At 55.7% G+C, this 24,620-nt stretch overlaps 1 protein-coding gene across 1 annotated transcript; it reads left to right on the top strand.

Annotated features, from left to right (window-relative positions):
- Positions 1-2,538: 2,538 nt before the first annotated feature.
- On the top strand, positions 2,539-20,897 carry BCAN (brevican). The gene is made up of 14 exons (XM_003481432.5): positions 2,539-2,738; positions 6,868-6,978; positions 7,714-8,088; positions 8,674-8,848; positions 9,388-9,515; positions 9,981-10,274; positions 12,584-12,817; positions 13,368-13,997; positions 17,347-17,454; positions 18,302-18,460; positions 19,042-19,124; positions 19,460-19,604; positions 19,887-20,077; positions 20,424-20,897. The coding sequence occupies exons 2-14, from the start codon at positions 6,888-6,890 to the stop codon at positions 20,529-20,531; spliced, it is 2,721 nt and encodes a 906-aa protein (XP_003481480.1). The 5' UTR covers positions 2,539-2,738; positions 6,868-6,887; the 3' UTR covers positions 20,532-20,897.
- The last annotated feature ends 3,723 nt before the right edge of the window (positions 20,898-24,620 follow it).

Below are 24,620 nucleotides of genomic sequence, written 5' to 3'. Positions count from 1 at the left end.
ACTTCAATTTAAAAAGAAAGAATGAAAGAAAAAAGAATGAGATTTTGTTGAGCTCAAGCCATGGGCTGAGTGCCTATTGGCCCAAGTAGATTTTTTTTTTTTTTTGTCTTTTTGCCTTTTCTTGAGTTGCTCTTGCAGCATATGGAGGTTCCCAGGCTAGGGGTCTAATCGGAGCTGTAGCCACCGGCCACAGCCACAGCCACAGCAACGTGGGATCCTTAACCCACTGAGTGAGGCCAGGGATTGAACCCATAACCTCATGGTTCCTAGTCAGATTCGTTGACCGCTGCACCACAACGGGAACTCCTGGCCCAGGTGGATGTTACCCAGTGCAGCAGAGAGCTTTCAGCACGTTGTACAGAAGAAGAAGCTATTCCGGAGAAGCAAAGACCCTCCCAAGGTTTTGCCACTGCAAATGGTAGAACAGGAGTTTGACACCAGTGCCCATGAGCCCAGAGTCCTGCCCTCACCAAGATCTTCACAGCACCAGCCAACTGTTCTCACCAGGTCTGGTTTCCCACCAGGAGTCTGCCTCTTGGAACAGCTTGTCTGGTACCAGCTCTTGTCCACACCCAGGTGCTGCTGGCCTCCGTCAAGGTTAGACTCCCTCGGGGCACTGAAATGTGCCACATTTGTAGTCACGAGGGGAGGTGGCGAGGAAGGTCACTTTCTCTGTCTTCTCTGGTCACAGCCAGGTTTCCCTGAGGCAAGAATTGTGGTTACATGTGAGCCACCATTGGGATTGAATTTCAGCCACTTGATTGCCTGGCCCTGCCTGGCTCGGCTCAAGCCCCATCAAGCTGGTGTGGAGACGAGCCTCTGAGGGGGTTGGGCTGGAGGCAGGCACCCAGGCTGACACTGTCTCTCAGCTCATGCAGGATCTGGGGGTGCACAGAGTGGTCCTAGGGCTCCCTAGAGGTTGCCTGGATCTGTCCCCAAAGACCTTCTCAGATCCCCACCCTCTTCCCTACTGGAGAACGTGGGACAGCATTCCTAAGGCCCAAAACAGTGCCTAGTCCATAGTGGACATTCAGTTAGTATTCATTTAATGAAGAGAATCAACTAAGGTCTCTTTCTCCTCGGACTCTCTCAGGCAACTTGCTCTGTCCCATTGAGTCTTGCATTCCTGCCCGGGGCATGTCTTTTACTGGGGGCCCTTACTCGCTCCAACCCCAGGTCTTGTTGTCCTGTCTCTGCAGTAGATGGATTTCTGGGGAGGAGCTAGAATTCTACCTTTAGGTTCTCAAGGATTTGGGGAGGAGGTTTTTTTTTTGGGGGGGGATTGTTTATTAGTTTATGTGTGTGTGAGCTTGTCAAGTCCCTTGGAACCAAGTCCACAGCATGAGGAGTAGAAGCCCCCTCAGGGGTGAGTGGGGCAGTTGGAGCATCCTGAAGAAGGCAGTCCAGAATTTTCATACAGGAGGGGCTTGGGTGAGTCTAGCTGGAGGGACAAGGACCTGCTCTGAGGCTGCATTTGCATGGCAGGCACCCCCACTTTACTTGGGATATTTTGGAGGTGCCGCTGGAGATTGTAGGGCTCAAAGCCCCCAACAAGCTCTCCTTGATGCCTTCAGTGGTACCCAGATGAGAGAACCCAGGCATCTGGCTTCCTTGCCCATGGTTTGTGCCAGGACTTTGCCTGGAATCTCAGGAGGGAGGAGGGAGGGGAAAAGAGAGCCTGGGAAAGAGGAGGGAAGTGGAAGCCCTGGAGCTGGGGGTGGGGGTGGAGGGGGAGTGTCATTGGTATTCTGGCCGCTGGAGGAGTCCCCCAGCGGCTGGGCAGCACTCAAGGCCCACCCCCTGGCGCCTGGCTGCACATTCATCAGTGACAGTTCTGGCCAGTGGGCACTCTGGGCTCCCAGCAACGCCTGCATTTTGTACATTGGTTTGCATGACCAGTAATGTCCACTCATTGTGCCACCCCCTCCACGTCTAGAGAGTTCCTGAGTTGCTTTGCTTAACCCATGAATCTGCTGCCTAACCTCCATCCCTCCAGCTGCAAAGTCAGCTCCTCCTCTGTGCAGGGAGTGGGAGCACCACAGGAGGCAAAACCCAATCAGAGCTTCCTCCAGGGAGGTGGCTAAGGTCGTTTGCACCTGATTCTGCCTCCAAAAAAGAGATTCCCTCCCCCACTCATACGTGTGTGTGATGTTTCCCCAGGAGGAAAGGCTCCCTCCCATTCTCCCTTCATCCTTTTCTCTTCTGAGGCCCTCCTCTGCTCCCCTTGACCAACAGGGAAGTCCCTCCAACTGTCTAACTTCCAACCTCTCCAGCTGCGACATCATCCTCTCGCTCGGCGAGGGCTCCCTGCCCGCCCCTTCTGCCCTCCCTCCCTCCCTCCCTAGTCCAAGTCCTCGGCTTCTCATCCCCAGGACGATGTCCTACTTCGCTCGTCCTTGCTCTCGCGGCTGCCGCCGCCGGGAACCGACGCAGAAAAGGCAGCGAGTCCCGTGATCTTCTTGAGCCCCCCGTGTTCCCAGCCTGGGGGCAGGGGCGGCCCCAAAGAAGGGCGGAGCGGGGGCGGGGGGAAAGAAAGGGGGTTTTGTGCGGCGCCCGGCCGCCGGGCTCCCTCTCCCGAGCGTCCTGCGGGCCCAGCCTCTCCTTGCGCCCGCGCAGTCCCCGCCGCAGTCTCGGCTGCAGCCGCAGGACCCAGCCGTGGACCCGGGGAGACCCTCGGAGGAGGCGGCAAACTTCGCGGCGCCGCACCCCCATCCTGGCCCTCGGCCGCCAGCCGATAGGTGAGTGAGACCGCATTCTAGCCGCCCAGACCTGGGAAGGGAAGAGAAGGGAGTGCCCCTTGGCCGCCCTGTAGCCCGCGCCCCCCACTCTGCAGTCCGCGCCTCCCGTGGTTCCGGCGCATCCAACCCGCCGACCCCTGACACCTTGGAGAGGTCCGCTGTCGGTCAGTCCGGAGCGCCTATGGCCCCGGCCGCTGTCCTGCCATTTCCAGCTCTGCCGCTGCCCGCCCCCACCCCTTTGCTGCTTGCAATCAGCCCCCTTGAGTCTGCGAGCTAATGGGAACGCCCCTCTTGGTCCCCGAGTCTTCCCGGCTGCGGGCTCCAGTCCCAGCACCGCTCCTGAGATTTCCGACCTTGTCCTGAGCAGGGCGGCAGTCTCCGACTCGGTACCCACTGTGCAGGCAGCAACTCGAGAGGAACCGCGGAAGGCAACCCTGGGGGTACCTCCCCGTAGCCCTCAGGACAGACGTGAAGAGCTGCTGTAGTGGGTGGTCTCAGCGCCACCGACTAGAGCTGGAATCCCAACTCTGACACTTACTTGCTGTGTGACCTTGGGCAAGTTAGTTGACCTCTCTGAACCTCGGATTCCTCATCAGTGTACTGCATAAGCAGCATTTTTCTCAAAGTTGAGGTTATACCTGGGAAGCATTTAGTAAGAGGCCTGGCTCAGGTAAACGGTCAGGAACTGCTGGCTGGAATTCCAGTTTCCATTCTTGCTTTCCTTCCTGGCACTGCTGCTGAACTGGGAACCCCCTCCTCTCAGGTACTCTGTACCCCCTTCCCGTTAAAATAGCAATGAGTTCTAACAGGACCAAGATTTGCCACCAGTCTTGTCAGCACCATTAATATGTGTATTACTTCTAATCAGATCTTATCAGCAAGAGCAAGGGACACAGTTACCCCTGGTATTACCAGTGCCTGTGTTGTCATGGCTAACTTTGCCATTCATAATGGCATCATCCACATTTCAGGTTTCACGCTAGGAGAAGCTACAATAGCTTGACTGGCGACGTTGCTAATCATGATTTGTTGTGCTTCCAATAAATAGGACTCTTTATACAATTACTGCAATTAGTCCTGCAGGCCCTGCTAAGGCCTCACTGATATTTTGAAGGTTCATGTTGCCCCTCACACAGTCACTAAGGGAATAGCTGAAAGCTTTCTTCCTGCTGAGACTGAGGCTCTGGCCTCCCGTGCATCCCTGCTGACCCTGCCAAGCGCTGGAGCTCAGTTCCAATGGGGCAGACCTTGGACTGCCGGTTGGTGGGCATTCAGCATAGAGATGGTGGGTGTTGGTTATGTGTGCATATGTGCATGTGCACACATAGGATGCAAGCGTGCATGTGTTCTCGCATGCTCGCGTGCATGTGTGCTCGCGTGCACATGCACGCACACAGCCTGGTCTTGATTCCCTGTGGATTGGGCTTTTAAAGCCTGTGAAAGAATGGACGTCCATGGTCAGACAAGAAAAATAATGTAAGAAGAGGGAAGTTTCCTGAACAGCTGGGGAAACTCTAGACAAGCAATCTAGAAGCTGGAGCAGAGGGCTGATGTGGCATCTTAGGGGAAGGGACAGGAAGACTGCCGAGCTCTCGAGGTTAGAGATGGAGTGGCGTGTCCTGCTTTGGAGGATGAGAAGATGGAGCTGAGATGGGTGGGTGTGTGGGAGGGAGACCAAGGTGTGGACTCCTGAATCTGAGTCTGGTTCCTAAGAGGAAGGGATGTCTGTTTACCCAGGACTCCTAACTACCCTGGAAAGGGGCTGAGGCCCAAGCTTGGTGTGATTAGTTGGGGTGGGAGTGGGGGCTGTGGGAGGTATGCAGAGCCAGGTCCTCATCAGCCTCAGATTTTCCCCCTTCATTCCCCCACCTACATAACGGAGGTGAAAGGGGGGGTCTAGGGTGTTGGGTGTTGGTTCCAGAGTGGCTCCAACTATATGGGTTTCTGGGCCGCCTGTCAGAGCACTGGGAGCCACGTCTGTGAGCAGCCCAAGGAGAGGGGAGGGAGGGCGCCAGAAAGGGGCCTGGCTCGGGACCTGGCACAGCTCAAATGCATGGCAAACAGTCTCCCGAGAACCCAGCAGGCACTGGCTCTTCATGCCAAATGGTCCCCACTCCAGCCCCAGAAAGCGGTCCTCTCAAGTGCCCAGTGCTGCCCAGTGCTGCCCAGTGCTGGTCTCGGCACCCTCTGATCTGGCCCCATCAAGGCCCTCCCCGCTCTCAAAGGTCAGAGAGAGGCCCTGCACATCTGGTTCCTGCCACTCTCCCCCACCTCTGACCCAGTGGGGGAAATGGAGGTCACAGTTGTGGGAACTTTATCTCAGGCTCAGGAAGGGGGGACACGTATGAAGGCAGAAAAGTCAGCGAAGATAGAGGTGGAATAATGCACCTGAAGTGGGAATGAGGAACTAATGGGAATAAGCCTGGTCTCCAAGAAGTCTTGCCTGCCTCCAACTTTTATCTCTCCTACTGCATCTTTTGCCTATTTCATGGCAGACTTGGCTCTCCATGATCTTCTGAATCTAACCCAACTTTCTTTTTTTCTCATTTTTGGCCGCCCTGCGGTTCATGGAGCTCCTGAGCCAGAGATCAGATCCGAGCCAGAGTCATGACTAAGCCACGGCTGTGGCAACGCCAGATCCTTAACCCACTGTGCCAGGCCTGAGGATTGAATCTGTGTCCCAGCACTCCCAAAATGCCACTGATCCAGTTGCACCACAGTGGGAACTCCTAACCCAGCTCTTAAAGATGATGTCTGCTCTGCAGGCTTTCTCCTGGGGTCACATGGTCTGACGCCTGACTTGGCTTCACTGAGGACCGAGGGTCAACCCTATCCCTCTGTGGACCCATTTCTCAATATCCCACGCACATCCCTCCATTATGAGAGTGTAAGTGCTTTGAGATCTTGAGAGGAATAGTTTGCTTTCTCAGAGCTTCTGATGGCCAAGGGCAGGAGGGGAGATGGCCCCTCTTATTTTTTTTCTCACACCTCCCCTTAGCCCACCGCCCAGCATGGGGCTGGGATGGGGGAAGGGAGAGGCTGGATGGAGGCCAGACTGGCAGAGACAGGGGCTTTGTCCCAGTTGGTTTCTGAGCCAGGAGATCCGGTGGGAAAGCCCGTGCCAGGCAGAAAGGAAAGGCTGCGAGGAAGAAGGGAGAAGGCAGCCAAGGAAGGGGGGCTAATTCTGGGGAGTAAAGAGAAGAGTTTCCTCATTAGTGATGGTAGGGTGGGGGGAGATCAAGGAGGGGTTGGGCTGGAGAGAAGTTATGCTTTGCTCAGGTTTAGACTAGGAAGCCTTCCCCAAGGAGGCTGTGTGGGTACAGTGCTCAGGGAGGAAGGGATAGGAAGGAAAGTTTGGAGGGAGACTGTGGGAGGAGGAGGGTTCCGAGGAGTCTGGCGCTGGGAGGGGCAGAGGGGACTCTAAGCATAATAGCACCTACCATTCATGCTGTATGCTCTAAACATTTATTGAGCTCTTACTGTGTGCAGGGTGCTATATATTTATTTGCACAGGTGTTTTGTGTGTGTGTGTGTGTGTTTATTTACGATAAAAAGTACTCTCAAAGCACATAGCCTCGGAGTTCCCTTCGTGGTGCAGTGGTTAATGAATCTGACTAGGAACCATGAGGTTGCGGGTTCGATCCCTGCCCTTGCTCAGTGGGTTAACGATCCGGCATTGCCGTGAGCTGTGGTGTAGGTCGCAGACGCGGCTCGGATCCCGCGTTGCTGTGGCTCTGGCGTAGGCTGGTGGCTACAGTTCTGATTGGACCCCTAGCCTGGGAACCTCCATATGCTGTAGGAAGTGGCCCTAGAAAAGGCAAAAAGACAACAACAACAACAAATCACATAGCCTCATCACAGCCTGACGTAGTAGTAACAGTGCTCCTTTACAAGTAAGAAAACAAAGCCCTAAGGAGGGTAAGGAACTTGCTTTAAGTCACGCAGTGAGTTGACAAGGACCCAGGTCTTGGTGCTGAATAAGAATCCCTCTGGGGGAGACATGGATCAGAAACAGTGTTAATGGTGAGGTGGGGGCATTGGGCTTCTGAGATCGGGATAAGTGATCCATGCGGCTGGGGCAGGAGCCGGAAGCCCATCCTGAGGTCTAACCCCATTTTTCCTCCTCAAGTCCCTCCATCAGCCTGCAGCATGGCCCCACTGTTCCTGCCCCTGCTGGCAGCACTGGCTCTGGCCCCGGTCCCTGCGGCCTTGGCTGATGCTCTGGAAGGGGACAGCTCAGGTAAGCAATGCCACTCAGGGTCACTGTCTACCTCCTGCATCGCCCCTGCTGTAGAAAGTGGCTTCTTGTTCAGCCCTAACCGACCTCTGCCAGCCTCGGGGGACCCATGGAGGAGATGGAATCGGGAGCACTGTGGGGAAGGGTCTGGGCAGGGACGCTTGAAAATAGGGGATGATTTAGGGGCCCCTGATAGGGTGGTGGAATCTTGGGAATAGGACTGGGGAGGAGCGCTAGGTGCAAGGCTGCAAGTCCCCAGGGCAGAGGATGGGGGAATTTGGGGGCACGGTGAATGGGGCTGGGAGGCAGAACAGGGATGGAGTTGGGAGAAATAGTGAAGGTGACTTTGAAGGGAATAGATGTGGCGCGGGGAGGGGGGTGTGGGGGGGGACTTTTAAGTCAGGGCTGGAGGACCCAAGGGGCAAGGTTAGACGACCCTGGGGTGGGGCCCAGAAAACCTAGGCGTGGTACCGAGAGACTCTGGGGGGCGAAACTGACTGGGGAACTTGGCGGATGGGTCTGGAGATCGTGAGTGGTGGGCTTGGGGGACCTAGAGGTAGGTTTGCAGGACTCTTGGGGCGGAGCTACGTTCCCGGGGGCGGGGTTACGAAAACTCGCGGCGTGGCCGAGGAATCCTGGGGCGGGGCCGCAGGGATCCTGGGGCGGGGCTTGGAAACCCTGGGCCGGGTCCCCGCGGATCCTTAACACTGAGTTGCAGCCGGCCCCGCCCGCCTACAGAGGACCGGGCCTTCCGCGTGCGCATCGCCGGCGACGCGCCGCTGCAGGGCGTGCTGGGTGGCGCCCTCACCATCCCGTGCCACGTTCACTACCTGCGGCCGCCGCCGAGCCGCCGGGCCGCGCTGGGCTCCCCGCGGGTCAAGTGGACCTTCCTGTCTCGGGGCCGGGAGGCCGAGGTTCTGGTGGCGCGGGGGCTGCGCGTCAAGGTGAGCGAGGCCTACCGGTTCCGCGTGGCACTGCCTGGGTACCCGGCGTCACTCACCGATGTCTCCCTGGTGCTGAGCGAGCTGCGGCCCAACGACTCGGGCATCTACCGCTGCGAGGTTCAGCACGGCATCGATGACAGCAGCGACGCTGTGGAGGTCAAGGTCAAAGGTGAGAGAGCAGGGGTGGAAAGAAGTTCCTGGGAGTTCCCGATGTGGCTCAGTGGTTAACGAATCCGACTAGGAACCATGAGGTTGAGGGTTCAATCCCTGGCCTTGCTCAGTGGGTTATAAGGATCCGGCATTGCCATGAGCTGTGGTATAGCGGCTCAGATCCTGCATTGCTGTGGCTGTGGTGTGTAGGCTGAGGGCTACAGCTCCGATTAGACCCCTAGCCTGGAAACCTCCATATGCTGCGGGTGCGGCCCTAGAAAAAGAAAAAAAAAAAAAAAGGAAGAAATTCCTGGAGAGAGGGAGGGAAGGACTCCAAGCCCTCAGGGAGCCCACAGCCTGAGGGGGAAGCAAACATCTAGAAGGTACAGGTTGAGTTGGAAAAGGAATGAGTAGATACTGGCCTTTGTTACCTACTTTCACTCTTCAGGGGGAGGAAATTCTACCCACAATCTAACTTAAGCCCCTCATGCTATAGAGTGAGTGCAATTTGGACTCTGCCCTTTGTGTACAGAGGAGTGACAAGGAGGTTGAGGGGTGTCACTGTGCTGGGTGACCCTGCCTCAGGAACCTCTCTGCCCCCCAGGGGTTGTCTTTCTCTACCGAGAGGGCTCTGCCCGCTACGCTTTCTCCTTCACTGGGGCCCAGGAAGCCTGTGCCCGCATCGGAGCCCGAATCGCCACTCCGGAGCAGCTCTATGCCGCCTACCTCGGGGGCTATGAACAGTGTGATGCTGGCTGGTTGTCTGACCAGACTGTGAGGTGGGCTGGAGCTGTGGACCAGGAACTTCTAGTTGTTTCTGAGGTGGCTATGGCCTCTAGTTCTGCCAGGGGCTGCCTGGCCTCAGGGCCGCCATAGAAGGCTCAGAGGGTGGGTGAGGACCCTGCCATGGGGGTGTGCATTTCTGCAGAGCTGGGAGGACAACAGGCTTCATTGAAAGGCAGTGTGATTCAGGAGTTCTCATTGTGGCTCAGCAGGAACGAACCCAACCAGTATCCATGAGGATTCGGGTTCCATCCCTGGCCTCACTCAGTGTGTTAAGGATCCAGCTTTGCCATGAGCTGTGGTGTAGGTCACAGAGGTGACTCGGATCCCATGTTGCTGTGGCTGTGGTGTAGGCGGGCAGCTACAGCTCCGATTGGACCCCCTAGCCTGGGAACGTCCATAGCTGCATGTTGAGCCCTAAAAAGCAAAAAAAGAAAAAGAAAGGAAGAAAACGCAAGGTGATGCAGGAGGGTGACCATGGGATGGGTCTCTGGTGAAAACTCCCTGGTGAAGGCATTTGTCCCCCCCTCCCCAGGTATCCCATCCAGACTCCACGAGAGGCCTGTTATGGAGACATGGATGGCTTCCCTGGGGTCCGGAACTATGGAGTGGTAGACCCGGATGACCTCTATGATGTCTACTGTTATGCTGAAGAATTAAATGGTGATTGAGGGATGGAGGTTCCTGGGGGGAGAGCCCCCTCCCTAGTGCTACCCGTAGTCCTCCTGGGCTTCTATTCGACCTTATCCACCCCTATCATCCTGTATTTAAGTGGGCAGGTGGGGGTAAGGAAACATTGCCCCTCCCTCCAAACACAGTCATAGAGGCAAGTTCATGGCCAAAGTCTCAGACAGGTGGTAGGAAACTGAGTTTGCAACCTGCCATGCATCTCTCCACCTCTGACCCTCAGTTTCCTTCTCTGCAGAACAAGGAAGTTGGCCAAGGTTCCTTTGAGCAATATTATCCATCCTAAGGTTCTATCAAGTCTTCAAACCTCGGAAGTAGGGTGGTGGACTCCATGTCACAAATGAGGAGACAGAGCCCCAGAGAATCTCCCAGAATCCCTGTGGGAACCCAGGGTGGAAGGGGGCTACCTTCCTGGTAATCCATCCCCCTCTTCCTCCCCAGGAGAGCTGTTTCTGGGTGCCCCTCCAGACAAGCTGACGTTGGAGGAGGCACGTGCATACTGCCAGGAGCGGGGTGCCGAGATTGCAACCACGGGCCAGCTGTATGCAGCCTGGGATGGTGGCCTGGACCGCTGCAGCCCAGGCTGGCTGGCTGATGGCAGTGTGCGCTACCCCATCGTCACACCCAGCCAGCGCTGTGGTGGGGGCCTCCCTGGTGTCAAGACTCTTTTCCTCTTTCCCAACCAGACGGGCTTCCCCAACAAGCACAGCCGCTTCAACGTCTACTGCTTCCGAGGTGAGCCCTCCTCCCCTGCAAAGGCTGAGACCCACCTCAGGGAGGCAGAGTTGAGCCTCGCAGGCCTCCCTCAGCTCGGACCAGTCTTGGGTCTTTGCCACTGGCCTGAAGGAGCCTTGGGTAATGATCAGGTTGTCACCTCAGGCTCTAATTCTGATCATTCCCTCTGGCTTGGACTGCACGGCCTCAAGGAGAGCTCGCCCCTCTGCATCTTTTCACCCGGGCTCCACATCTGCATTCCGGGCCTTATCACCTCCTCTTGCAAATCTGCCTAAAAAGCTGCATCTCCCATATTGGGCTGACCAGATATGTGTCCATCTCTGCTGACCAGAGAGGACTGACTTTCCCGGTGCCAGTTAACCAAACACCCTCCAGGGCCTTCAGAGGGGTTTCCAGAACCTTCAGCTAGAAGGTGTCAGATCTTTAGCCACCAAATATTGATTGACAGACACAATTCCCCCGACAGGGAGAAGGTCCTTAAGGACAGTTGGGTGATGTAATGGCTTCCTGCCCACATCTTATATTGGGAGCTGGAGGGGAGGCAGAGGCTCAGGGCCCAGGCCAAGGGTGACTGACCATCACCATAGAGTGTCTGAGTCCTTGCCCCAACTGTGAGCCTGCTGTAGTGGTACAAGGGCTGGGGGCAGAAGTGGGAGGAGAAGACACAGCCTTTACCCTCAGAGAGCTCCTAATCTGAGGGAGGAGGAGACAGTTTCTGCCATGGGAACCCCCAATCTGACCAAAGCTGAAATGCCTCACTCCCAGCACAAGGAAAGTCTGAGAAAAAGCCTTACTGCCGCGGGGACAGATCTCAAAGCAGCTTTGGCTTAAGGCTGCGAGGGGTGGGGAAGTGAAGTCCACCGCAAGGCAGGTCCATTGGGAAAGGGTTCCTGGAACATGGATAATGGTGGTGATGATGACGATAGCTAATGCTTCTAGCACAGATTATAGTTATGTGCCAAGCACCATTCTGGGAAGAATGGAAGGAGGAACTGAATCAGGAGAAAGAGGGGAGGGAAGAGGATGACTGGTTGCAAGCAGGTGGAGGACAGAGCAGGCAAGGGCATGCCTCCTTCAGATTTGCTTGTCTGGTATGAGCAAGGCTCATTGGAGCAGGTGATGAGGGCAGGATGTGCTGTCCTGTCTTGACTGACTGAACACAGACGGCCCTCAGGGCTTTTCTTAGCCCAATTCCACCTTTGCTTCATTGGTTTTCTGTTCTTGGTTCCTTTCCCCGGGGACAAGGTAATTCATTCTAAAACTCTGCTTATTTTCAGGGAGCAGATCCTGGTGGGATGGGGTGGCCCCTTCCTTTGCCCTTTGGACCCAACACTGAGATCAGCAGGTCGTGACAATTGAATGTCCTCCCTGTACTCTACCCCTTAGCTCTCCTGTGGTGCTGGCCACCTGTCCCCTTTCACTTCTAAAGCCCTGGGTCCTTCGCACCTTACCCTAAACTCCTTCTGCCTCCATCCCCTTACTCAAGGGATGCCCTCTCTCCTGAGCCTTTCTTTATCATGCCACCTAAATGAGTACTTCCCAGAGTTCAGTGATAATGAATCTGACTAGGATCCATGAGGATGCAGGTTTGATCCCTGTCTTAGCTCCCTGGGCTTACTCAGTGGGTTAAGGATCCGGCATTGCTGTGAGCCATGGTGTGGGCTGCAGGTGTTGCTGTGACTCTGGTGTAGGCCAGCAGCTACAGTTCTGATTTGACCTCTAGCCTGGAAACTTTCATATGCCACTGAGACAGCCCTAAAAAGCTAAAAGAAAAAAAAAGTAAATTAGTACTCCCCATCTCTTTCCTCCACTTAATGGTTCTTTATATGGTAACATTATAATATATGTTTATTTATCTATATCTAGAATATAAATTCCCTTGAGGGCAGGAAGCTTGCTCTTTTGGTTTTTTTGAGGGGGTTTGTTTGTTTGTTGGCTGCACCCATGGCATTTGGAAGTTCCTGGGCCAGGGATCAAACCTGCACCACAACAGTGACCAGAGCCACTACAGTGACAGTGTGGGATCCTTAACCTGCTGCGCCACAAGAGAACTGCAGGAAGTTTGCTCTTTGCACTGCATCCTCAGTGCCCAGGAGAACGCTTGGCATGACACATAGCACTTGATTAATGCTTGAGGAATGAGTGATGACGTCCCAGGGTGCTCCCTGGGCCCCATAGGTGCTCCATAGGGAAGATGAGAGAGAATTAAGAGAATCCTATGGTCTCTGAGTCTAACTCAGAACCCTCCCATGCCTGGGAGGGTGGAACCACCTCTTTAACCTGCCCTTGGCACTTTCCTCTTGCTGCAGACTCTACTCAGCCCTCTGCCATCCCTGAGGCCTCCAACCCAGCCTCTGATCTGGCCTCTGATGCACTGGAAGCAATTGTCACAGTGACAGAGACCCTGGAGGAGCTGCAGCTGCCTCAGGAAGCTGTGGAGAGTGAGTCCCGAGGAGCCATCTACTCCATTCCTATCATGGAAGATGGAGGAGGTGGAAGCTCCACTCCAGAGGACCCGGCAGAGGCCCCGAGGACCCTTCTAGGTAACTCACATCCCTTACCCTGGGGATGTCTCCACCTGGGAGAAGCTAGGGGAGGAAGGGGGCAATCCCAGGTTGAGGCTGGGGTTGTGGCTGCCGTGACTCTGCCCTGTCCCCTCTCAGCAGCACAGTGGTGCAGGCACATCTTCTGTCTCTCACCCAATCTTTGATTTTCTAGCAAATTCCAGTCTCAACTAGCTGGGTCTGGAGATGCTTGGACTAAGGAATTGCCTCTGGGAAGGAGGGATCTCCTTTGGTCTCTCTTCCCCTTCATCTGCCCAAAATAAACAGAGAGTTTTAACAGAGGGGGAGAGGGGAATGCAGCTGCCATGTTTTCCTGGGCTAACGACAGCTCACAGAGCCTCCCCAAGTGTTGCTTCAACATTGCAGCTCCAGTCAAATTTCTTCTGCTGTGGGGCAAAGACAGCTCCTCCCTCTCCCCCAGGGCTCACCCTTCCTAACCCCTCCATTTCCCCTTTGGCCTTTCCCCTTCCTTCTTCCGGTCCTCCGGTGGGTGCTGTCCCTGGTGCTGAATCATCTGTGCTTTACCTAGAGTTTGAAACCCAATCCATTGTAACCCCCCTGGGGTCCTCAGAAGAGGAAAGCCAAGTGTTGGAGGAAGAAGAGAAATTCGAGGAAGAAGAAGAAGAGGAGGAGGTGGAGGATAAGGCGCTGTGGGCCTGGCCCAGCGAGCCTGGCAGTCTGCACCCAGAAGCCACTCTCCCCACCGAGTCAGCTCCAGAGGAGTCACTCTCCCAGGCATCCCCACCAGCAAGGGCAGTCCTACAGCCTGGTGCATCATCACCTCCTTATGGAGAGCCAGAGGCTCCCAGGCCTCCAAGGGTCCTTGGACCACCCACGGAGACCCCGCCCACTCCCAGGGAGGGGAACCTGGCATCCCCACCATCTTCCACTCTGGTTGGGGCAAGAGACATAGGGGTGGATACTGGGGGTCCTGAGCTGTCTGGGGTCCCTCGAGGAGAGAGTGAAGAGACAGGGAGCTCCGAGGATGCCCCTTCCATGCTTCCAGCCACACGGGCCCCTGAGGGTACCAGGGAGCTGGAGATCCCCTCTGAAGAACATTCTGGAAGAACTGTCCCAGCAGGGACTTCAGTGCGGGCTCAGCCGGTGCTGCCCACTGACAGTGCCAGCCGTGGTGGAGTGGCCGTGGCCCCCTCATCAGGTAACTGTGCCCAAGGTTCAACCTCCCTCTTTATCCTCCTCCTATTTCTCCCCCTGCAGCTCCGGATCACCTGACCTATAGTCCTTTAACCCACCATTGCCCCAGACTCTCTGTCCTTTGCCTTTATTCTCCCACCCACCTTTACCTGTGGGCTTCCAGTCTTGGATACCCCACCTTGTGACTTCCATCCGAGCTCTCTGATTCCTCATCCTGCAACCCCCAACTCCATGACTCCCCCCTGCACTTACCCTTCTCCTTGTTTCTGAAATCCTCACCCTGTGACCCCAGCCTTACCACTGACCCCCTGGGACTTTTTCCTACCCTCAGCTCTCTACCTGTGCCTCACATCTCACTGGCCCCACAAAGCATCCTCACGCCTTGTTCAATGAGTGTCTGCATTGCCTTTTGCATTCTTCAAGGGCCCAGGCCCATTCTCCACTGCTCCCTCCCCCTCCTGTGTGCCACCCCCCTCCTCCCACTGGTATCAGGGAAGCCTGGGAGTCCATCCCTACCCCCACCTGTCCACCTTTGGGGTCCAGGAACACCCTTATTCCCACAGAGCCTTAAGCGACTACTTCTGTGAAGTATTTTTTTTTTCGACTGTTTCATGGAAACAAGCCTTGGAAATAAATCTCTATTAAACCGCTTTATAACCAAACTCTGGCACCCTCTGTCTCCACCTCCAGCTGTTTGCCCCTTTCATTCCATGGATCTATGTCCTGGGTGGCTCTTTGATGTTGCCCTTTGGCTCCATCTCGCTGTCTCTGTCTGTCTGTCTCCCCTGGGTTTCTGTATGTCTCTTTGCCTCTTCCTTCCCATCTTCACCCTGCACCCTTTCTTGGCCTGGTGGTCTAACAGCCCCTTGCTGTTCCCTCATCCTCTCCTCAGGCCTCTCTCTGCCTTCCTTCCTGGAAGCTAAGATCCCAAATCTGACTGGACACATTACCCCGAGAAGTTGTTGTCTGTCAGTCTGTGGGAATGTGGAGCGTTGTGGTCCTTCACTCCTCACTCCAGATGAGGAAAAACCTCTGCAGCCAGAGTGTGTGTGTGTGTGTGTGTGTGTGTGTGCGTGTGTGTGTGTGTGTGTTTGGGTGTGTATGTGTCCATTTATATTCATTTCTGATCCATCTTGATGACTTCCATCTGGAGCCATGCATACACAGTACTGACCGAGAAAGTCCCTCCTAGCATGGAGGCCATTGCCCGGCATCCAGGTGCCCCAGGACCCCATCCGCCTTCCCCTACAGCAGGGGGATGGTATCTAACTTTCATCCCATGGTCCATGGCCTCCCCATCCTGCACTAACTCCTGCACTAATGACCACCCTCATCCTCTATTTCACCATCCCTGAACCCAAAGGACCTCAAAGTTCCTAATGCTGGAGAAAACACAAACAGGAGGCGAGGATGGAGAGCGTGGGGAGAAGGGGAATGCGGAATTAGGGTCTGGGGTCTGAGAGAAGCCCAACCCATTCAGGGAAGGTTGAGCTTCCACATAGAGACCTCTAGTCCCAGGATCCCTCTCCTAGGTGGCCCAGGATGGCCCAGGGGGCTCTGCATCACAGGCTCAGCCATTTCAACTACTGCTCTCTGCCCAGCTGGCCTTGGAGTTCAGTGCTGCGTGGGGTGGGGAGCGGCTTTGGCGGGGAGAGGAGCCCCATTAGAAGTACCTGCAGTGTCTTTTTGCCTACCTGGAGGATGAGAGAGAGGTCCTCCAGTGCGCTGATGTGGCAGGGGAGAAGGAAGAACTTTATGATTTATGGTAGTCGATCCAAAAGTTGGGGAGGTGGGAAGATCAGTAGAAGCTGAAGAAGAGCTCCTTCACCCCCGACACCCCCCCAGTCCTGGTTCAGGTTCTGCCAACCACAGCCAGGGGAAGGGACCTATGGCCTGGGTGGGGTACTGGGGACCAAGTTTGAGACTCTTTGTCCCAAACAGAGAGGGGTGGACAGAGAGAAGCTTGGGCAGAGAGGACAACAGGAAGAGCAGGAAAGTGTGAGGAATGGGAGGGGGGTTCAAGACCCCTGCCCTCTGTGGGGTCTGGTCCTTAAAGGGTAAAATAAAACACCTCCTCTCCTAGCTTTTAGCAGAGGGAGGGAGGTAGCAATACCAGCTTGGAAGAAACTATTGGCAGGAGAGGTGGTGACAAGAGGAGTGGAGGGGAACAGCTGATTCATTTTACCCAAAACAGCTAGGTCATCCCAGCAAAATTCTTTGAATCGAGTCCAGCTTCCCTCCCCCCACCTCTGCTCCGATTCCCACCAGGCAGTGGATCTCAGGCCAGAGCGAAGCATTGTGGGCCTGGGCCTTGGCCTTGGCTGCTAGGAATGGGTGGCATGGTCTGAAGGGTCCCGCCAAGGGCTGGGCTGAGAACCCTGACCTGCGCTGTCGGTCTGTGAGGCCATCTTCTCAGGATCCTCTGGAACAGAAAGGGGTAGAATCTGACAGCCCCATCAGCACCCAGGCCCTGTGTAAGCACAGGCGCCCAGGATCCAGAGAGAGAGTTCAGAGGAGAAGGCAGATGTCTTGGCCGGATGGAGCTGGATCCAGACAACAGATTGCAGGCCTTTAGGGTGGTGTGTTAGTCCAAGAAGACTGCCTGGAGGAGAGGGAGCCAGAGGAAGGACCTAAATGGATTGGAGCGGTTGCTAGGCTGGGGAATCTGCAGAAGGCCCTGAAGTGGAGGAGAAAAGGGGGCCCAGGGAGATAAGGAGAGGAAGCAAAGAAACTGGATAATGTCAAGAGAGTGTGTAGAGCCAGTACTACAGGACAGCTTCTAGGCCTGGCTCTGCCCAGTAGACAGCAGGAGGAATGGTTAGTTCCCATCTGGACCACCCCGATATCAGGTCCCATACCTCACTGTTGCTATGGCAACCCTCTTCTCCCTCAATTCCACCCAGTCCACCTAGACTACAGAGATCTATGCTAGGCTCTGACACAATGGCAGGGGGTGGGGGACTAAATTCTAGGCCCAGAGAGGTAAAGTAGCAGGTCCCGTGTCACCCAGCAGAGCCAAGAGTTTAGTAAGAGCCCAGGATGCATGACAGACAGTCTGGTATCTTTCCTGAGGGCCCTTCTGGCCACTTCCCCTGGCCCCTGATACACAGGGCCCAGGCTGGTGGGCATGACAATGGCCTGCCCAGAGCCGAGCCAGTGCTGGGGGGGGTGGGGGGCAGTGAGACAGGGAAAAGGCCGGAATGCAGGGTGGGGCTGTGCCCAGAGGCAGGCTCCAGGGAGAATGTTTAGGGTGCTGTGATAGCCTCCAAGACAAGGCTCTGGCCTCTCAACCCTGTCCTGAGGGCTGAGGCTGCAGAGCTGTGCTCCCCGACCTCACTTCTCTCCCCCTCCAGGTGACTGTGTCCCCAGCCCCTGTCACAATGGTGGGACGTGCTTGGAGGAGGAGGAGGGGGTCCGCTGCCTATGTTTGCCTGGCTATGGGGGGGACCTGTGCGATGTTGGTGAGTGTGTTGTGGGGCTGTGGTGGGGGGAGATCTGAAGCCTGGATCCCGCCTCATTGCACTAGTTCTAGAGGGAGTGGGAGGCACTGGTTTGGGCCTTACCATTAATAAACCCCCATTTTATTTATTTATTTATTTATTTTGCTTTTTAGGGCGCACCTGTGACATATGGAGGTTCCCAGGCTAGGGATCGAATCCGAGCTACAGCTGCCAGCCTACACCACAGCCACAGCAACGCCAGATCCCAGCCTTGTCTTCGACCTACACCACAGCTTAGGGCAACGCCGGGAGCCTTAACCCTCTGAGCCAAGCCAGAGATCGAACCCACAACCTCGTGATTCCTAATCGAATTCATTTCCACTGCACCACAACGGGAACTCCAATACATCCCCATTTTATATAAATTGCATAACCTCTCTGAGCTCTACCCTCAATTTCCTCATCTGTTAAATGGAACCAAAAATGCTCCCTCTCTGGGGCTCTGAGCTCCTGGAATTTGGCAGGCAATGTTTGCCAGTTTTCATTCTCCCGGGAAGAGAGGAGGTTCAAGCTCTTCTTTAGGATGGAGGATTGCAGAGCCCCAAGCCAGGACTCCAGCCTTAACCCTGGTCCCTGTTGCTCAGAGAAAAAAAAGGCATCAGGGTCCCCTGCACCAGGGTCCCTCCGCTCTCTTGCTCTTGCTCGCAGCCTCTGTTTCCCTACTCACTCTATGGCTCCACCCCCTGCCCTCAGTCCCGCCCCCTCGATCTGCGGTGGTGGGAGGAGCCTAGTCCCTCTGCGTCAGGGGACCCAGTCTCTCTGGGTTCCCGGACCTCCGGCCTAAGCTGCCTGCCCTTCTGTGTCCCAGGCCTCCGCTTCTGCAGCCCTGGCTGGGACTCCTTCCAGGGCGCCTGCTACAAGCACTTTTCTAAGCGAAAGAGCTGGGAAGAGGCGGAAAACAAGTGCCGGATGTACGGCGCGCACCTGGCCAGCATCAGCACGCCGGAGGAACAGGACTTCATCAACAGTGGGCTGGGGACGGGGCGGGAGGCGACTTGTTCTCTCGTACACACTCACTCGCTCATTAATCAATCAAGTAATTAATGAGTGAGTGTGTCAATTAATTCCCTTATACATGAATTCAGGTACTCATTGCTTGGTTCCGTATTCATTCACTCACTCACTTTTCCTTCCTCTCTCCCTCCTTCCCACTCCACACGTGGGCAGTGGGGCTTCAGGCAGGGGAGGGTTGAGATTCGCGCAGGAAATACACCTGCATCAGCCTGGGGCTCGGGGGCTCATTTTTAGTGGCTCCCCACCTCCCCGGCTCTCCTGCCTCCATTCACGCTCCCCTTGTGGAAAGTTTTTACTCCTCTTCCAGAGTTTCCCTTTTCTAGCCCTGGTGGTATTTTTCTTCTTCCCTCACCTCCCACGACCCTGCCTTCCACCCTGCGGGTGTGCGGAGGTGCGAGGGAAGCGCGGATTTTGGCTTGCGGGAAGGGCTCCCCCAGCGGGCACCCCCAGACCGCCCCGCGGCAGGGAATGGCCGCCATCTGCTGGCAGCGACGCTCACTGCACGCCTTCGTCTTCCCTGCGGTTCTTCCCCAGATCAATACCGGGAGTACCAGTGGATTGGGCTCAACGATAGGACCATCGAAGGCGATTTCCTGTGGTCAGATGGCGTCCCCTTGGTGAGAGGCTTCAGCTGCCCCTCAGGCTACCTAGGTCGCTTCTTCGAAGCGCTTCTCCCCTCCATCCGCAATGACCCTCAGCCCTCCCTCTCCTTTTCCTGGCCCTCCTCCTTTCTTTGTACCCCCCTCTCTTCTCTTCTGGTACCCATTATCCCTTCCCCCAACGCTCCCCCCCCCGACCTCTTCTTTCTCCTTCCGGGTTCTCTATTCTCCATCCCTCTAGCCTTCCCGCTCCTGGTGCCCCTCCCCCACCTCCTCCTCCGGTCCTCCAGGTCCATTCCTCCCAGTGCTCTGGAGCTGGAGCTCCTCACCACCTCCTCCCTCCTCCCTCCCAGCTCTATGAGAACTGGAACCCAGGGCAGCCAGACAGCTACTTCCTGTCCGGAGAGAACTGCGTGGTTATGGTGTGGCACGATCAGGGACAATGGAGCGATGTGCCCTGCAACTACCACCTGTCCTACACCTGCAAGATGGGGCTGGGTGAGGGCGGGCAAGCGGGAAGAGGGGTGGGGAGCAGGGAACCCCGGGGGGAACTGATGCTGTGTAAAAGGAAGGTGCAAAGCCACACAGAGGAACCAGAAATATGTCCCAGGCCACGAGTTGGGTGGGATAACAAATTAGATGGGTCCACTCGGAATCCCTGCTCTCTTGCCTGTCAGCTTGTGACCTACTCCTCTCCTCCTTCATCCCGATGCTGGGAACTGTTACACACAGTTCCTGATTGTGTCGGGCTCCCAGTTCCTGATTGTGTCCCCTCTGCAGTGTCCTGTGGGCCCCCACCGGAGCTGCCCCTGGCTCAAGTGTTTGGCCGTCCACGGCTGCGCTATGAAGTAGACACGGTGCTTCGTTACCGGTGTCGGGAGGGACTGACCCAGCGCAACCTGCCACTGATCCGCTGCCAGGAGAATGGTCGCTGGGAGACCCCTCAGATCTCCTGTGTGCCCCGCAGGCCTGTGAGTGCCAGGAGGAGGCGGGGGCGGGGGGGGGAACACCAGCCAACACAGACCTGGGCTCCAATCCTAGCTCTGTCCATTCCTGGCTGTGTGACCTTGGAGTTATCACTATCCCTTTCTGGGGCAAAGAGGAAGTGGGCTGAATGGTCTGGGGGGACCCATTAGGGCCACTGTCTGAGAATAAGAAGCCATACTCTGGGCTCTTCAGGGCTGAGCCAGGGAAAGTGTTCTGATGAGGTCAGGGGTCAAGGAATGAGAACCTGAGAGGGCAAGAGGGTGGGTTCTGAGAAGAGAGAAAGGGGAGGTGCCCAAGAGGGGAGGGTGAGTGTGTATGTGTTTTTCCCAGGCTCGAGCTCTGCACCCAGTAAAGGCCCCAGAGGGACGTCAGAGGAGGCTACTGGGGCACTGGAAGACACGGTCAACCCCCCCTCCCAATCCTGCTTCAGGTCCCTAAGGGGCAAGGCACTGCCCTCTGTCCCCAACCCTCCCTCGACCCCATGCTCTTCCCACCACAGGGAGTGACAACATGAGAGGTGTGGAGCTGAAGTCCAGGTGATATTGCCTGGAGGAGCTTCTGGGAAATACCTGGGCAACCCCAGCCCTGCCTTAGGCCCTCTCACCCCTACCCTGGGCTTCAGGTTTTTCCCTCAGGGCCTCCAGGAGGTCCCAAAGTGCCTCAACTGCCCTCTCCTTGCCAGCTGTCCCATCCCCTCCATTCCCCTGGACATGTGGGGGGACACTGTGCCCACTCATTCTTGGTTTTCCAAGAGAGTGGAGTACCTGTAAAACCAGCAGGAAATAAAGCTGCATTTGAGCCCAAGCAAGTTTGATGCTTCTGTGTGCGTGAAAGGGAGAGAAACGTGGAGCTGGGCCAAGCCTCACAGGGTAAATCCACCTTCTGTGTTTACTGGTTTCTGAAGGTCAGAGAAGCTTCCAGGATGTCAGTGGCTATAAGAGTGCCTGGTACAGAATAGCTGCCCAGTTAAGTTCTTGTGGAAGGAAGGAGCCCACAGTAGTTGGAGAACAGCATGAGGATAGTTGGAAGAACCTGAAGTTCCCAGAGTATCCAGTCAAGCAGACCTGGAAGAGTTCAGTCCAGGGAGGGAAAAGGGCTGAAGGCCTAGACAGGAAGGCAGAGAGGTGGGTGCCTCGGTGTCCACATTCTGAGCTTGCAGAGGGAGGTTCTCTCAAGGGGTATGAGGGTGAAGGGAATGCAGTAGGTTAGGCTGCAGGAAGGCTAACTTCCAACAGAGGATGCTGGAAGGGCAGAGGAGTGATCCCCAACCCTGACGCCGGTTGGGTGCTGGGGGAATGACCTATAGGTCCCGTAGGCTGTGGTCAGCAGAGGGCGCTGGGGCTGCAGGCATGGCTGCCTGAGAGTGCCTCGTACGCATGCGTGAGTGGAGCCGACAAGAAGGAGTCCCAGGATACCGCCAGGGGGCGCAGAGGGTCTGTCTTTCCGAGGAACCCAGGGCAGGGAAGTGGGGTTGCCGGCTGTAGCGGGGGAGGGTACATTTCCGGCCAGACTGAGCTGGCCCGGGGGTCTGTGAGTCAGCGGAGATTGAGATGATGAGGTCACTCTCTGAGCACTGGAGAGAGAATGACCTGCTGTGTGTGTGCGTGCGTGTGTGTGTGTGTGTGTGTGTGTGTACCTCATCGCAGTGCACTGAATTGTGTCTTATGGTAAAGTGTGTGTCAGGATATCGTGTCTTCATGATGGGGGTGAATCTTACTGCTGCAGATCCTCACACTTCACCACGCTCGGTCACATGCATACGCAACATGGGTGCACATTATCATGTGCACACTTCTGATGGCGCCCACCATTACACCACATTCACACACACAGGCAGTTCTTATTCCTTTTTGTAGAAGTTGGGAAAACCTGATAAAAGTAAGGGACAGGGAGACAGATCCAGAGAAGCAAAAATCTGAGCGTGCACAACGTGCGGCGACCCAGACAAATGAGACAGGACGGAGGAAGACAGGTGCTTGCTGGGAGGAGCCGGGGCCTCTCCCAGGCCATCTCTGCCCAGCTCCTGGGACTTCTCTAGGTCCATAAACCCCAAACCAGCTGCTCTCCAAGATGCCAGCAGTGACCTTTCAGACCCAGCTCCCACCTACCACCGCATTCTTCTCTCTAGCCCAGGCGCTTCTGTCCCACCTGCCCTCCCCACACAACCCAGCTTCACAGAGCTAGGGAGCAGAACTGTTTCTTAAGCACCAACAGGGAAGATGATCCTGGGGCCAGAGTAGAACCCCACATTTTCCTGTATTACCCTACCATTGCCCACTCATTGCCCTTTTAGGGATATCAGATCATTAAGCTGGAATTGTAAGTAGATCAAGACTGAGGTGAGTCTTTGAAGGTGGGGTCTGAAGAGAACTCTGAAGAGAGGGCAGTGCCTGTCTTTTTTTTTTTTTTTTTTTTACTTTTTAGAGCCGCACCGGCAGCAAATGGAAGTTCACAGGCTAGGGGTCAAACCGGAGCTGCAGTTGCTGATCTGAACCACAGCCACAGCAACACCAGATCCGAGCTGCGTCTGTGACCTACACCACAGCTCAAGGCAACGCCAGATCCTTAACCCACTGAGCGAGGCCAAGGATCGAACCTGCAACCTCATGGTTCCTAGTCGGATTTGTTAACTACTGCGCCATGACAGGAACTCCTGTCCTTGGATTCTTAAGGGAGATTGTCTGAGAAAAATATCCTCACAGAGATGAAGTTTAGGTAGCAGGTTGAATTTCCCAGAGAGACTGATTGAGCTGGAAGGGGCTTTGGTGCCCCAGCCCTGTCATCTGGGCTTTCTCGTGGAATCTGCACCACAGAGTAGGCAGGGGTCTACCATCCCTGATCTGTGGAGCAGGAGAGTTTCAGAGGTAGATATAGGTCTGGAAGTAGAATTCTCCCCCCTCTTCCCCCAACACCTGCTGAGCTGCTTCGGCAGGGCTGCCGGAAACGGAAGCCTTCTCCTGGCTTTGTTGGGCTTCCTGGGGAAGGGAGAGCTGGTCCAGGAATGACTCAGCACCCTGCACAGAATCCAACCCTTGGACCTATGTGTGCGTGTGGGTGCACGTGTGTGTGTGTATGTGTGTGTGTGTGTCCTCTCTAGGCCTGGGTGGGGGGAATCAGCCCCTCATGGGGTGTCAGCCCCATCCCTCTGGGCACCTGGAGTGGGGGTACATCTGTATCTGCCTCTGCCTCCAGGGCACAGCAGAGATCTGACCTTGTGCCCACTCTTGCCCAGCCCTGGATATGTGGTTAAGCTCCCAGCCCTCTTCCCACACATCTTAAATGCTCCCCCCCACCACCACCACAGGGTTTCCTGTTCCCTGAGGCTGAGAGAGGTCACTGAGTATATGGGTCTATGCGGAGGGAGGAGGCCCAGCTTGGGTGAACGTTAGGGGCCCGGGCCTTGTGAAGGGGCCAGAGAGCCCAGGGAGATGGGCTTCTCAGTGGTCCTCCATCTGCGGGGGTCCACAGCGTTCCCCAGGCAGCTCTGACCCACATCCCACCTCCTCATTCTCCCCCACTCCCCACCTCCCCATCCCTGACTCCCACATACTGCCCTGACCTCACTGGGGCCTTTGTCGCAGTCCCAAGGCCCTGTCTGTGGGCCTGTCTCCTGCCTGGCAGAGAAAGAGCCCCATTGTCCTGGCTCCCTGCTGCGACACAGTAGCTCCCAAAGACTTCCAAAAATGCTCAGCCTGTCAGACCCCCGTGGGTGGGAGGGCTTTCCCCGGGGGCTGTACTCAGTCCCCGCCTGGAGTTGAGGATCCAGGTACCCTCCCTCTCAGCTGTGCAAAGCCTCCTCTGTTTCCCAGGCTACAGGTCCCTTCTGACATCTAACTCCCAGTCTGCCTCAGCAGAGCTGCTTACGTCCTCCTGGGATGGGAGAACCAAAAGATTCAGGGGCAGAGCAGGAGAAAGGGGTTGGGAAGGAGAGAGAAAAGAAAAGAGGGCGAAAGAAGAAAAACATAAGGAAATTCCCCACTCGAAGACTCTAGACTCTAGTTAATCATCTGAGTGGGTAGATTGTGGCCTCTGTGTTTATTTCCTGATGGGTCTTCCTTAGTCTTTAGAAGCTGTTAACAGAGGCAGGGCTGCTGGTTGACTGCTTTGGACTGGAGCATGTAAGGGGAGCAGCCCAGTGCCCGGTAGCCCTTGTTCTGTGGACCCCAAGTGGCATCTAAGGATTCAAAGTACCATTGGCAAGGATGTCTCTTGGTGCCTTTTTCCCCATCAAAGTGAGCTGCAGTTCTCTCTTGACACATAGCTTCCTGGCAAATGAGACTAATAGACAAAGAAGGAGGCACAACCATGTAAATCAATTATATTTTAATTTAAAAAAAAAAAAGAAGAAAAGAAAAAGGAGTTCAGGTGGAGTTCCCATCATGGCTCAGTGGTTAACGAATCTGATTAGGACTCACGAGGGTGAGGGTTCGATCCCTGGCCTCGCTCAGCGGGTTAAGCATTCGGCGTTGCCGTGAGCTGTGGTGTGGGTTGCAGATGTGGCTCGGATCCCACATTGTTGTGGCTGTA

Source organism: Sus scrofa, chromosome 4 (genome assembly GCF_054392235.1).
Source record: "Sus scrofa isolate SSC_HxYL_T2T_F1_AM1 chromosome 4, Sscrofa_HxYL_maternal_Yorkshire_Landrace_v2.0, whole genome shotgun sequence".
NCBI lineage: Eukaryota > Metazoa > Chordata > Mammalia > Artiodactyla > Suidae > Sus > Sus scrofa.
Note: the sequence above shows the minus strand (reverse complement) of the source record. Positions and strands in the feature narration are given on the sequence as shown.

Excerpts from the sequence above, each read along its gene's own strand:
- BCAN (XM_003481432.5), top strand. The coding sequence starts at position 6,888 with ATGGCCCCACTGTTCCTGCCCCTGCTGGCAGCACTGGCTCTGGCCCCG. Across the intron at positions 10,275-12,583 it reads CAACGTCTACTGCTTCCGAG|ACTCTACTCAGCCCTCTGCC; the intron begins GTGAGCCCTCCT and ends CTCTTGCTGCAG. Across the intron at positions 18,461-19,041 it reads GGAACAGGACTTCATCAACA|ATCAATACCGGGAGTACCAG; the intron begins GTGGGCTGGGGA and ends GTTCTTCCCCAG.